Below are 14,705 nucleotides of genomic sequence, written 5' to 3' on the forward strand. Positions count from 1 at the left end.
GGCCAGGCAAAGTTGTTTTCTTCAGCACCAATGAAGTTAAAGTGAAAATGTAATTATTGTGACTTCCAGATCATCCCATTCCTACTGCAATCTGCTTTTCTTACTGGCTTCCTCTCATGGTTTTTGGTACTGCTGGTGTTCTCATGGACTCTTCTTGGTTACATAAGGTCTTTGTAGAAGGAAGAGGCATGGTCAATTAAAGATTGGGTAATAGGAGATTAGAGGAATATAAGAAGCTGAAAATCACTTGTCCCTCTTTACACCGTCACTAAGCCATGTAGCATTTGTGCAAGTACTTTTAAAAATACATTCATTCTATAATTTTTAAGATAATATAAAAAAATCAAAATACTTAAAAGGATTTGAGAAACATTGGTTTATATTCGACTGATCTTAAAGTTGTAAATAAAATGACTTCCCTGTAAGTTCTACAAGGATAAGTGAATAAAATGATAGTTAATCAATATCCAAGCATGCTACGCTTGTCTATTTACCTATGTGGACTATTGGGTAATCCACTCCGGGATCCAAATGTGTTAAGGTTCATTATGATGTGCAGGCCAACCAAAGATTTAAAGTTAAAGTTACACAAATCATTTGATTTTCATTCAATTATTGAAGTCCACATGCTTTTTGCCCTTGTCCCAAAAGGCTGTCTTCACATAATTAGTGGAAGGGCGTTAACACTAAATTTCTGTAAAGAGTTAGAGATGAGCCTAGAGGCGTCTGCTCTGGCATTTGTGGACTCCTGTCAATGCACTGAGGATTGATGAATTGAGCTTTTTGGATCCTGAGAAGAGTGTCCCAGAGAATGGATCCCTTGTCTATAGGACCTGTGTTCTAGTCGGTGACATGGTGGTAAATGTTTTATAACCAGCTCTTGGGGCAGGGGGCAGAAATTCTTGATTTGCGATGTTTGTTTGCCAATTTCCATGCGTAAATACTCGCACTTTCAATCTCGAGCCACAAACATGATGCCACTGAATGCAGAACTGGGGAAAAAGGTACAGTCAACTCGAAGAGCTCACTCTGACTCACCACTTACTCTTTAGCTGAGATATGCCTAATGAGTCATATCTTCTTCGATACTTGGGTTTCACATCTCTAAAATGAAGATAATTGCATCTGTACCTCTCGTTTTAATTTTGTGTGTGTATGAGTGCAAGATGAGATAATAGATGTGAAAATTACATCACGGGTTGTCAGAGAAGGGTTGTAGGATTAAGTGCATCACCTGACTATAAAGTCATAAAGTCATCTGTGGTTCACGGTGGGGCTTGCATCCCAAAAGTTGTGTTAGACGTTTGTCCATTTATTCACCAATTTAGCCCAAAACTATGATTTTCCTCTACTCACAGAAAGATGCATGTTTGAAAAAAATAGTTCCAAGAAAGGTAAGCACCGACTTCTTGTTAACCACATGTATATATCCTCAGAACACCCAAAATTGTTTTTTCTTGGAGTATTTATTCACTCTTGTCCTCACCTGTGCTCTGTATATTACACACATTTTATCCGTTTTATAGCTTTACATTTCACTATAAATTCCTATAGCATTTTCTGTCTTCCCATAGATATTTCCTACCATTTCCAAATATTAGGATTCTTTTGCCATAAGTATGTACAAGAAACTAGGTTCCACATTCACTTATTTGCTGTTAAATATGTAATATGGATGTTAAATCCTTTTATCCTGTCATTATAATTTTAATCCCATTGCCAGGTAACACTTCTCACTTACTGTGAAATGGCCTTCCCTTGATTTCTCAAGACATTATAATCCTGCATATTCTAAATTTGTTTGGCCCTTATTAACTACACAACTTATTTTGTGATTATTAAAGAATAAGGAAAATTTAAAATTAGACTAAATTTCAATGAGCACTTTTTCTTGTTATGCTATCATTTCAGCATTTTAAATGGGAAAGGAACACAAAATGGTTAGAGTGTCACAAGAAGAGGCCACCAGAGTGTGGACCAATGGGTTTCCCCAGGTGAAGTTTACCTTAGTCTGGTCACCAGCTTTCCTCTCTCTGAAAGTTGAACTTGTCAGCACAATGAGGGCAGATGTCAAATCAGAGTCACACTGACCTTATTCACAGATGGGTGTGTAACCCCAAATGCCAGTATGGTTACACTGACAACTATAACTATCACTTTGTCCTGAGTACTCAAGTTGACAAGACTATCCCATTTTCTCCTTGATACTGAAGGGAAGCCTTGTCATCATTGGGAGCATGTACAGTGTTTGGTGAGCCCTGAACCAAGGCAAGGGATGTAGGTATTACATTTCAATTGTCAAGTCACTGTAGGTTACAATTTCCTTGATTTTCTTGTGCATTCATCTCCAGCAGAGATGTAGTCCCTTTAGAAACTGGAGTCTATGGAGTGGATCTCTCTACCCTTGACTGTGTTGGGATAATGCTGACAACTCCATGTTGGTCTTTCAAATTGTACCATCCATAATGTGCCTCTCTGAGTCATTTTCTTAGGGCTTTGATGCTTAACCAACCCCCTGCTGATTCCCCTAGAAGTTCAATTCCATTTATCAAGTACTGGTCTGGTCTGAAAGCCATTCTTTCCATTACAGTAACTTTGCACATTTCTGCTCTAATTCAATTGGTGTTGATTTTATAGTTGAAGCAGAGAACGACCTTATTTGCTATTATTTGTTTTCGTTCATGGTGACTGTCAAATCTATTGTTTTAAAACAAAGCAATAAAATAAGCCACCCCTAAATGTAATAGTTTATACAGCCATCCTTTATTCTGACTCATGTGAGGCTGGACATCTCTGTTTCAAGCTTAGGGTCCAGCTGGGATTGTCCCCTGTTGTAGGCTACGGCTGGGCTCCAGTCGTCCTCATGTGTGCCCATTCTGGCAATCAGCCTGAGGGGATGAAACTGTCAGGGGAGCTCTCCTTGTGGCAACAGCAAAGGCACAAGAGGACAAGCCCAACCACACAAACACATGCCAGTTCTGCTTGTAACACATCTGCTAAAGCTCCAGCAGCCAAGCCAAATCATGTAGCTAGACCCAAATGCAAGGTTCAGTGAAGTGTCCTGCACCTTCCACAAGGCCCAAGTGTGTCACATAGCCTAATGTCGATGGGACAGGCAAGCATACCCCTGTCATGTTCAAAAATACTAACCTAAGCTACCACAGTGTCTAACATACACCATCTGCTATTTGAACGTTTTTAGGTTCAATCGTAAATTTTTGCCTTGTTTTATTTTGGTTAAGTAGAGTGTAATAACATACCTGAAAGTTATGGTTTGATAGAATAAATCAAAACACACACACACACACACACACACACACATACACGATACTGAGAACACATAAGAATCCCAGTGCTTTGGGAGGCTGAGAGAGGTGGATCACTTGAGATTAGGAGTTTGAGACCAGCCTGACCAACATGTTAAAACCCATCTCTATTAAAAATACAAAATCAATTTAGCTGGGCATGGTGGCACACACCTGTAATCCTAGCTACTTGGGAGGCTGAGACAGAAGAATCACTTGAACCCAAGGGGCAGAAGGTGCAGTGAGCCGAGATCGCACCATTGCACTCCAGCCTGGGCAAGAGCAAACCCCATCAAAAAAAAGAAAACCACCAGAATAAAACTGAACAGAATAAACTGTGTGATATTTGAAAAATTACTTGATACTTAATTTATCAAGCTCCATAGATGGATGGTTTTGAATGTGTGCTTGACACAATGTTGGTGCCTAATAAATGTTGGTCTTTCACATTGTACCATCCATAACCTGAAAATAATATATTGTTCCTAGTGGATGTTCTATAACTACTGACTCGTTAGCTATCCACCTCTGTTATGTGCAGTCACTTCCTAGCATATGAAATAGTTTCAGGGCCATAGTTCTTATTAGCTTTTAACTATACAAACCAAATGCTTTCCTAATTTTAAACTTCATATCATTGTTCCATCCATTTTGAATTATACAGAGCAATTGTCTTCAGCTCTACTGTCTGCAGATGCCTTTGGTCTTGCAACATATCATGTGAATCACCTACTTTGTCTTCTTTCATTCACCATGGCAAGAAAAATCCAACCAGAATTAATAGGCAACTGGGCCTCATTCTCATTGGGAGCATCTGTTTCTTATTAAATATCATAAGCAACTTATCAATTCTTGCCAGAAACAAAAGTAAAGACATTGTCATATGGAAAGCTTTACCAGTACAAAAGATCAGTCAGCAGAGCACCTGGCACACTTGCTCAGACAGCGCCTGGGGTGTCATTAATCTGGGGACACAAAGATGTCAGATTTCTTCCGTTAGCTTCCTGAGGAAGACAAAGTCAGAGTCCGTCTGAACTGCAGAGTCCACTCTTTTTCAGTTGATTTGTGTGGTTGTCCTACAGCAATGATGGATGGGTTAGTAGTTGGTGGCATGACCACACAAATCCCATGGCAGATCCTGGCAAATCTCATAAAATGTAGATGTAGGAAAGGATGTAAGAGAAGACCAGGCTAAACTCAACTTGCAGGCATCAACTGAGGTCTTGAAAGGTGAGGTGAATACTTGAAGGTCACCCAGGCAACTGATGGCAAAGCCAGGATAAAAATCCAGAGCCTCTAAAGCCTGAGTTGTATTCTGTGCATATGGTCACACAAAAAGGGATCCTTTCCTTTTGACAGGCAGCCCTATATAAATGAGTAATCTGATTCATACGTTCTCTTGGAGAAAGTTTGGGGGTTTTGCAAAGCGTGTACCTTTCCTAATGCTTGGATTTTGGAAGGATATCAACATGTTTTTTCTGCAACGATGGTGATAAAATAATAATGGCTAATAACTTTTTAGTCATTGCTGTGTGCCACGGGTTATTTTAAGTGCTTTGGATGTGTTTTCTCATTTAACCCCTAACAACCAAATTAAGTACTTTTGAATTTTCATCTTACAAATCCTGAAACTGATGGCTCAGTGATTAAATAATTTGCCCAGTGGTTGGAGCCAGGGCATAAAACAGGTACAGTGAACCCCAGTATCTGTGATTTGCTCCCCATGTTGCATTGTCTTTAACCACATTCAATGTTTTTAGCTTTTATGTCAATTTGTCAGTTTCTGCCAGCGTATTTTGACTTCTTTGCTGTAGATGAAATATTTTCATATAAATAAATTCATTTTATATATTGATGTTTGTTTCCTAACACCCAAAACTATTGTATTTGCTTTTTTGTGTGTTTAGTATTCCTTTGTTCATCGCCACACTTGGGCATGATTAAAACAGGAGGGCTCATCCACTCGTTCCTCTTTACTGACGGATGCCTTGGTAATGATCCCTAGGGCAGTTCTCTCCCTGACGGCCTGCATTTCTCTACTGCCCCTATCCAAGCACACTGATTTGAAAGCAGAGTATCACATTTATATTCATGAAACTAATTGAAACACATGGGTTTTATATGTGAAGATAACTGCTACAACCTGATTATAAGGGATTCCGTGACTGAAATGTAGAATGTGGCAAGCTTTCATGTTTTAAATATTCGGGTGGATTATATTTTTATGAGTGGTTTGTAAATTCCTGCTCACTTGCTCACCTTCAACAATGAAGTACTTCATTAGTACTTCATCCAATGGTCCAAAGGAGAGAAGACTCTGACCCATTTCAGCTTTCCCCTGAGCACCTGTTGAGATCTGTTGATGATAGCGCTGCTGCTACTCTGACCAGTTGAAGTAAAATCCCACTTCCTTTAGGATTCTTAGATTGTCAGATTAATCCATGCAGTTTTTTTCTGTCATCAGTCCAACACCTGGTCTTTTTAATTTTACGGCTTCTAATAGAAGTGTATTGGAATCCCATTATAGTTTTAATTTGAATTTTCCTAATGGCTAATGATGCTAAACATCTTTTCACGTATTTATTCGCCACCATTCTTGGTGAAGCGTCTGTTCATGTCTTTTGTGCATTTTTAACTGGATGTTTGTTTTCTTATTAAGTTTTGAGAGTCTTAAAATATATATTAAAGTCCTTTGCCAAATAGTTGATTTACAAATGTTTTCTCTCAGTCTGTATCTTGTTTTCCCTTCTCTTAGTAATATCTTTCACCAAGCAAAAGTATTTAATTTTTATAAGTTATAAAACATGCTTTTGATGCCGTGTTTAAGAACTCTTTCTCTAGCTCCATGTCCCAAATATTTTCTCCCTTAGTATTTTTAAAGTTCAAAACATTTTCTAACTTCCCTTGAGACTTCTATCTAGTGGAAGAGTGTTAAGGTCTCTCACGATGATTTTGAATTTGTCTACTTCTCTTTCCTGTCTGTCTGTTCTTGCTCCATCAGGTTTGAAGCTCTGTTGTTAGGTGCCTACACAGTAGGTTGTTAATTCTACTTGGCAAATTAAGCTTTTTATGCTTATGTGACACTCCTTTTTCTCCTCAGCAGTTTTCTTTCCTCTGAAGTCAACTCTGTTTGAAATAATGCAGCCATGTGGCTTTGTAGTATTTGGACTAATGCATGGTATCTTTTTTCATCCATTTACTTTAAATTTTTTTTTTAATTTCCATACACTATTGGGGAACAAGTGATGTTTGATTACATGAGTAAGTTCTTTAGTGATGATTTGTGAGATTTTGGTTCACCCATCACCTAAGCAGTATACACTGCACTCAATTGGTAGTCTTTTATCCCTCACCCCTCACTACCCTTTCCCCTTGAGTCCCCAAAGTCCATTGTGTCATTCTTATGCCATTGCATCCTTATAGCTTAGCTCCCACTTATGAGTGAGAGTATACAATATTTGGTTTTCCATTCCTGAGTTACTTCACTTAGAATAATAGTCTCCAATCTCATCCAGGTCACTACAAATAGCATTAATTCATTTCTTTTAATGGCTAAGTTCTATTTTCATCATATATATATTATATATATATATAATATATAATATATATATCTCACAGTTTTTTTTATCTACTCAGTAACTTTTGGGCATTTGGGTTGGTTCCACATTTTTGCAATTGTGCATTGTGCTGCTATAAACATGCATGTGAAAGTATCTTTTTCATATAAAGCTAAAATGCTTTCTATGGCATCTGGCCCTGAGAGGTCAACCCCCAGTGTGTGCTGGTGGAGATTAGTGTGCAGAGACCAAGTTCCCAAGGCACTCCAGAGAGGGTCCTGGCCCCCACACAGGCAAGACCCCTGCCCACCTTTAGGCCAGCAAGCACCCACACTGTTAGGCAGGTCTGCGTGCTGGGGGAACGTGTTCTCTGGGTGTGAGAGATGGACCCAAACAGCAAAGGGACTGAAGCAAAAGGCACAGCAGGAAAAAGCACACACCCCAGGCAGGAGGGCTCCGGCTCCTGTTAGGTTGAACCTTGGCACAGAGTGGTTTTCTTGAGTTTTTCATCTGTAAAACATTTTTAATTTTATCTATAAAACAGAAACCAATATCGATAATAATATTATTATTATTGTTATTTTATTGAGACAGTCTTACTCTCTTGCCCAGGCTGGAGTGCAGTGGCATAATCTCGGCTTGTTGTAACCTCTGCCTCCCTGCTTCAAGCAATTCTCCTGCCTCAGCCTCCCAAGTAGCTGGGATTACGGGCATGCACCACCATGCCTAGCTAATTTTTATATTTTTAGTAGAGACAGGGTTTCGCCATGTTGGTCAGACTGGTCTCAAACTCCTGGCCTCAAGTGATCCACCCACCTTGGCCTCCCAAAGTTCTGGGATTACAGACCTGAAGCACCCTGCCTGGTCATTTTTTATTTATTTTATATGTTTTCTAAAAGTATAAAGAAAAAAATGAAATCATCTGAAATCCAAGCAGTAGGCAATAGCCACTTTTGTCGGATGTATTTATTTTCCGTATTTTTCTGAGGCTTTTTATGTGTGGTATGTGTGTTTGTCACAAACCTGGGTTGCAGTGTGAGCATTCTCTTTTGTTAGTAAGCAGCCTTTTGATTACATGTTTTTAATGGTGTCCTAATGTTAAATAATGTATACAAATTATGCATCATTTTATAAAGTCCTCTGATTGAACAATTGTTGTTTCCAGTTTTCTTTCTTTCTTTCTTTCTTTTTTTTTTGAGACAGAGTTTCACTCTTGTTGCCCAGGCTGGAGTGTAATGACATGATCTCGGCTCACTGTAACCTCTGCCTCCTGGGTTTAAGCCATTCTCCTGCCTCAGCCTCCCGAGTAGCTGGAATTACAGGCACGTACCACCGCACCTGGCTAATTTTGTATTTTTAGTGGAGGCAGGGTTTCACCACATTGATCAGGCTGGTCTCAAACTTCTGACCTCAGACGATCCACCTGCCTTGGCCTCCCAGAGTGCTGGGATTACAGGCATGAGCCACCGTGCCTCGCCAAGTTTCTAGTTTCCTGTTGCTGCAAATAAGTTGGCGATTACACTGTTTGCACACTGGTCTGCAAGTGTGTGGCCTTTTCATAGGAATAATGACTGCAAGTTACAGAATTGAAGGGCACCATGTTTTCCCGGAACCTCAACAAGCCTAGAGATGTTCTTGTAGCAACTTACGTGCATCTCCACCGACGGACCAACTCTCACCCTCACCAGGCATTTAGTATTTTTTAATGTTTATTATTATGAATGAGCTAAAAATTGGCATCTTAGTATTAAAATTTGCTGTAACCCATATAAATCTGGGCAGTTTTGTGACAAATCTTAGAATTATATCCTATTCAGAATAGAAACAATAAAAAGTAATTGAAAGGTAATTTAATTATAAAGTCACTTAAAGGATATCAAAAATAAAAATTCATTTATAATGAGCACCAAGATTTCTTAGAATCCCATTTCACAGCTGCCTCCAGCTGATTTTTTATTTTTATGGAAACTTTCCAATTTTTATTTTTATGGAAACTTTAGGAATTAAGAAAAAAACCCTCCAAGGGGAGCCTCTGTACCCAGCGTCTGCCCCAGGGTGGAGGCGCCCGGCCAGGCCGAGACTCCATCCTGAAGCCCCCTAGCCTCGCTTACTCCTCCATGCTTGAGTTGGAATCTGGCTCCAGCTCAAAGTAAAGGGTGTGGAGGGGCTTCTGAAAGACAGAGCGGCTGGGAAGGACAAGGGATATGGATGGGTAGACACTAATATTTCCCCTTATATCCTGTCCTTATTGGCTTATTAAAGTGAGCAAATATGCTTTCTATATATGTATCAGTTACTATTTACATTTAAAATTCTTTGTTATGAAAATTTTAAAGCATAAATGAAAGTAGAAAGAATAGTGCCACAAACCATCACTTTCAAAGACTAGCAGGGTCATATGAGAAGGTTACCAGAGCCAGGCCAAAGAGAATGCCCCAGGCCCAGATGGGCCACTTGGAGCGTGGAAAAGATAACATCTATGATTGAATGAATAATGCTAATGTTTTAAAAGTAATTATGCTGAAAGAGAAAGAGAAGCTTCTCCTGTACCCACCAAGCAGGCAGACACACAGAACACACTGGTCACCATTGGAAGTAACTAGTGCCCCAACTTCTTACTCTGAATGTTGGTAATTAAGGGAAAGAATTAAACATTTATTCTTATGTTCCTGAACAAACTGCAGTTTAGAAAACCTCATAGTTCTAGCTGATAAGAAAACTTTTTTCTCCTCTCTCCTTTTTTTTTTTTTTTTAAACCAGAGAAGTTTTGTGCATCTCAAATCAAACAATTGCACAAAAATATGTTTTGGAAACGATACAAGAAATTTGATCATAAGCGACATTTAGATTATACTAAGAAATTATTGTTTATTTTTAAGGTAAGATAGCAGTATTGTGTTTAGTAGGAAAATTCCCTTAGTTATCAGATGTATATTTAGTATTTAGGGGTTAAATTTCATGATTTCTGGGAATGACTTCAGAATATTTCAGTAAAGAAAAAAATAGGGAAAGCAAATATCTGTCATGTATATTGTAAATGACTTTCTTATTATATTGATTTTTAAAATTTATATATATACATACATATATATGTACATGTGTATATATAAATTTTTACATATATACACATGTGTATATACATATATATATGTGTATATATATGTACACAAACACACACACACATAGGTGCCAAAACCCAGGAGCATAACGTGTATACTTTTGATATTTGGAAGCTTAAATTTTCTATGTAATCAAATAGCAGATATCTTTGCTATTTTTCCATTAATTTTATGCATAGGAAGATTTTTCTCATTATGAATATATAAGTATTTACTTACTATTTTTATTCTGTTTTGTTTACCTTTTATTTTTGTCTATAAAACAGATGTACTTTTATTCTGGTGTAAAGTCCAGCCCTAAGAATACCATTCTGTGAATATGCAAACAGATAATTGGAGATCTAAAGTTAAGACTAAGTTTCTAGTAATTTACCAGTGCATTAGACGTCATGGACATTTTAACGAGACATCTCTTCTTGATACTTAGATATGGAGGTCTCAGCCGGTGAGGCTGGGAGTGACGTTTGAAGCTGCAGTCTTCTGTGATATTTCCCAAGGTCTTTCTTCTTATACCTGGAAGTTGGTGGACTCTGACGAGCTCCCTGTCTCCCTTCCTGCTGCTGTGGACACTCACAGACAGACCCTCCTCCTCCCGAGCCACACCCTGGAGTACCGGAACTACACTGCCCTTGCCAAGGTCAGCTCGCTGACTTACTGCTCTACCAGCCCCGTGAAACCCATGCTTCCCATCGCCCTGGAGCAAGAGCTCAGCATTTGTAATTCAACACCTGTTCTATCCAGGAAAAGGGAAGCTGTTTAAAAAACAAATCTGGCTAGGATTTTAAGATAAATGATGAATTCCCCCCAAGAGAGCAAGTTATGCTGGCAAAGCAATTGATGAAGAACCCCTTCCCATTTCTGAACAAAACCTTCCTGTGTACCTAATGTGAATAATCCCTGTGCTGGTGCCCGGATGTCGGGAGAATATATGGCCCTGCCATTTAGGGACCAAACACCCAGAAAGGAAAGGGGATGACAGTCAGAGGGCAGGGCAAACGAGAGACATTCACAGTGACTTCTTGGCGCTTGGATTCTCAGCATGTGCTTGGTGGATTTTGGCTGGAAAAATGGCGAGAACATGTGGGTTAAAAGAGGGAAGAGGTCATTTTTTAGAGTGCGCTTTGAGAAAGAGGGTCCTGAAAAGAGAATCTGTTCATAGACTTACAAAGGGGTTGGAAAGGGCAACAGCTTGGCAAAGAGTAGAAGAGAGTCCAGCGGCAAATGGTGTGGGGGCAAACGGAAACGAGGGACTGTGAGCAGCTCGCGGCGGGAGAGTGCAGCGGCAAACGGTGGGGAAGGTGAGCCGGTTGTGGCGGGAGAGTCCAGCGGCAAACGGTGTGTGGACAGAAGGAGACAAGGGACGGTGAGCCGGTTGCGGCGGGAGAGTCCAGCGGCAAACGGTGCGGAGGCAGAAGGAGACGAGGGACGGTGACCCGGTCGCGGCGGGAGAATCCAGCGGCAAACCGTGCGGGGTCAGAAGGAGACCAGGTAAGGTGAGCGGGTCACGGCGGGAGAGTCCAGCGGCAAACGATGGGGATGGTGAGCCGGTCGGGGAGGGAGAGTCCAGGGGCAAACGGTGCGTGGACAGGAGGAGACGAAGGACGGTGAGCCGGTCGCGACGAGAGAGTCCAGGTTCAAACGGTGCGGGGGCAGAAGGAGACCAGGGATGGTGAACCGATCGCGGCGAGAGAGTCCAGTGGCAAACGGTGCGGGGTCAGAAGGAGACCAGGTAAGGTGCGCGGGTCGCTGCTGGAGAGCCCAGCGGCAAATGGTGCCGGGGCAGAAGGAGACCAGGGACGGTGAGCCGGTCGCGGCGGGAGAGTCCAGCGGCAAACGCTGCGTGGACAGGAGACAAGGGATGCTGAGCAGGTCACAGCGGGAGAGTCCAGGGGCAAACGGTGCGGGGGCAGAAGGAGAACAGGGACGGTGAGCGGGTCGCTGCGGGAGAGTCCAGGGTCAAACGGTGCGGAGGCAGAAGGAGACGAGGGACGGTGACCGGGTCGCGGCGGGAGAGTCCAGCGGCAAACGGTGCGGGGACAGGAGGAGACCAGTTAAGGTGAGGGGATCGCTGTCGGAGAGTCCAGTGGCAAACGGTGCGGGGGCAGAAGGAGACCAGGGTTGGTGAGCTGGTCGCGGCCGGAGAATCCAGGGGCGAACGGTGCGGGGGCAAAAGACAAGGGACGGTGAGCAGATCGCGGCCGGAGAGTGCAGGGGCAAAAGGTGCGGGGGCAGAAGGAGACCAGGGACGGTGAGCCAGTTGGGACAGGAGAGTCCAGTGGCAAAAGGTGCGGACGGTGAGCCAGTCGCGGCGGGAGAGTCCAGCATTAAACGGTGCGGGTGCAGAAGGAGACGAAGTACAGTGAGCCAGTCGCGGCGGGGGAGTCCAGCGGCAAACGGTGCGGGGGCCGAAGGAGACCAGGTAAGGTGAGTGGGTCGCTGCGGGTGAGTCCAGGGGCAAACGGTGCGCGGGCAGAAGGAGACGAGGGACGGTGACCCGGTCGCGGCGGGAGAGCCCAGCAGCAAAGGGTGCGGGGGCAGAAGGAGAACAGGGACGGTGAGCCGGTCGCGGCGGGAGAGTCCAGCGGCAAACGGTGCGGGGGCAGAAGGAGACCAGGTAAGGTGAGCGGGTCGCTGCGGGAGAGTCCAGGGGCAAACGGTGCGGAGGCAGAAGGAGACGAGGGACGGTGACCGGGTCGCGGCGGGAGAGTCCAGCGGCAAACGGTGCGGGGGCAGAAGAACAGGGACGGTGAGCCGGTCGCGGCGGGAGAGTCCAGCGGCAAACGGTGCGTGGACAGAAGGAGACAAGGGACCGGGAGCCGGTTGTGGCGGGAGAGTGCAGCGACAAACGGTGCGGGGGCGTAAGGAGACCAGAGACCCTGATCCGGTCGCGGCGGTTGAGTCCAGCGGCAAACGGTGCGGACGGTGAGCCGGTCACGGCGGGAGAGTCCAGCAGCAAACGGTGCGGGGACAGAAGGAGACCAGGTAAGGTGAGCGGGTCGCTGCGGGAGAGTCCAGGGTCAATCGGTGCGGGGGCAGAAGGAGACGACGGACGGTCAGCCGGTGGCGGCCGGAGAGTTCAGGGGCAAATAGCGAGAGGGGAGAAGGAGACCAGGGACGGTGATCCGGTCGGGGAGGGACAGTCCAGCGGCAAACGGTGCGGAAGGTGAGCCGCTCGCGGCGGGAGAGTCCAGGGGCAAACGGTGCGGGGTCAGAAGGAGACCAGGTAAGGTGAGCGGGTCGCTTCGGGAGAGTCCAGGGGCAAACGGTGCGGGGGCAGAAGGAGACCAGGTAAGGTGCGCGGGAGAGCCCAGCGGCAAATGGTGCGGGGGGCGGTAGGAGAACAGGGACGGTGAGTCCGTCGCGGCGGGAGAGTTCAGGGGCAAACGGTGCGTGGACAGGAGACCAGGGACGGTCAACCGATCGCGGCGAGAGAGTCCAGCGGCAAACGGTGCGGGGTCACAAGGAGACCAGGTAAGGTGAGCGGGTCGCTGCGGGAGAGTCCAGGGGCAAACGGTGCGGAGGCAGAAGGAGACGAGGGACGGTGACCCGGTCGCGGCGGGAGAGTCCAGCGGCAAACGGTGCGTGGGCAGAAGGAGAACAGGGACGGTGAGCCCGTCGCGGCGGGAGAGTCCAGCAGCAAACCGTGCGGAAGGTGAGCCGCTCGCGGCAGGAGAGTCCAGGGACAAACGGTGCGGGGGCAGAAGGAGACCAGGGAAGGTGAACTGCTCACAGCGGGAGAGTCCAGGGGCAAACACGTGCGGGGGCAGAAGGAGACGAGGGACCGTGACACGTCGCGACGGGAGAGTGCTGGGGCAAACTGTGCGGGGGCACAAGGAGACCAGGGACGGTGAGCCGGTCGCGGCAGGAGAGTCCAGCGGCAAATGGTGCGGGGGCAGAAGGAGACCAGGTAAGGTGAGCGGGTCGCTGCGGGAGAGTCCAGGGGCAAACGGTGCGGACGGTGATCCGGTCGCGGCGGGAGAGTCCAGGGGCAAACGGTGCGGGGGCAGAAGGAGACGACGGACGGTCAGCCGGTGGCGGCCGGAGAGTTCAGGGGCAAATAGTGAGAGGGGTGAAGGAGACCAGGGACGGTGATCCGGTCGGGGAGGGAGAGTCCAGCGGCAAATGGTGCGGAAGGTGAGCCGCTCTCGGCGGGAGAGTCCAGAGGCAAACGGTGCGGAAGGTGAGCCGCTCGCGGCAGGAGAGTCCAGGGGCAAACGGTGCGGGGGCAGAAGGAGACGAAGGACCGGGAGCCGGTCGCGGCGGGAAAGTGCAGCGGCAAACGGTTCGGATGGTGAGGCCGTGGCGGCAGGAGAGTCCAGCAGCAAAAGGTGCGAGGACAGAAGGAGAACAGGGACGGTGAGCGGGTCGCTGCGGGAGAGTCCAGGGGCAAACGGTGTGGGGGCAGAAGGAGACCAGGGACGGTGATCCGGTCGTGGCGGGAGAGTCCAGCGGCAAACGGTGCGGGGAGAGGAGACCAGGTAAGGTGAGCGTGTCGCTGCGGGACAGTCCGGGGGCAAACGGTGCGGGGGCAGAAGGAGACCAGGGACGGTGAACTGCTCACAGCGGGAGAGTCCAGCGGCAAACGGTGCGGGGTCACAAGGAGACCAGGTAAGGTGAGCGGGTCGCTGCGGGAGAGTCCAGGGTCAATCGGTGCGGGAGCAGAAGGAGACGACGGACGGTCAGCCGGTGGCGGCCGGAGAGTTCAGGGGCAAATAGTGAGAGGG

At 45.7% G+C, this 14,705-nt stretch overlaps 1 protein-coding gene across 1 annotated transcript in view; it reads left to right on the forward strand.

Annotated features, from left to right (window-relative positions):
* Window positions 1-971: 971 nt before the first annotated feature.
* LOC105709190 (polycystin-1-like protein 1) overlaps window positions 972-14,705 on the forward strand; it is a 103,370-nt gene continuing 89,636 nt past the window's right edge. Inside the window, 2 exon segments of the mRNA XM_064372007.1 lie at window positions 972-1,004; window positions 10,409-10,618. Coding sequence (XP_064228077.1) covers window positions 972-1,004; window positions 10,409-10,618 — 243 coding nt within the window.

Source organism: Aotus nancymaae, unplaced genomic scaffold (assembly GCF_030222135.1).
Source record: "Aotus nancymaae isolate 86718 unplaced genomic scaffold, 86718_ANA_hifiasm-v0.15.2.pri h1tg000260l, whole genome shotgun sequence".
Classification (NCBI taxonomy): domain Eukaryota; kingdom Metazoa; phylum Chordata; class Mammalia; order Primates; family Aotidae; genus Aotus; species Aotus nancymaae.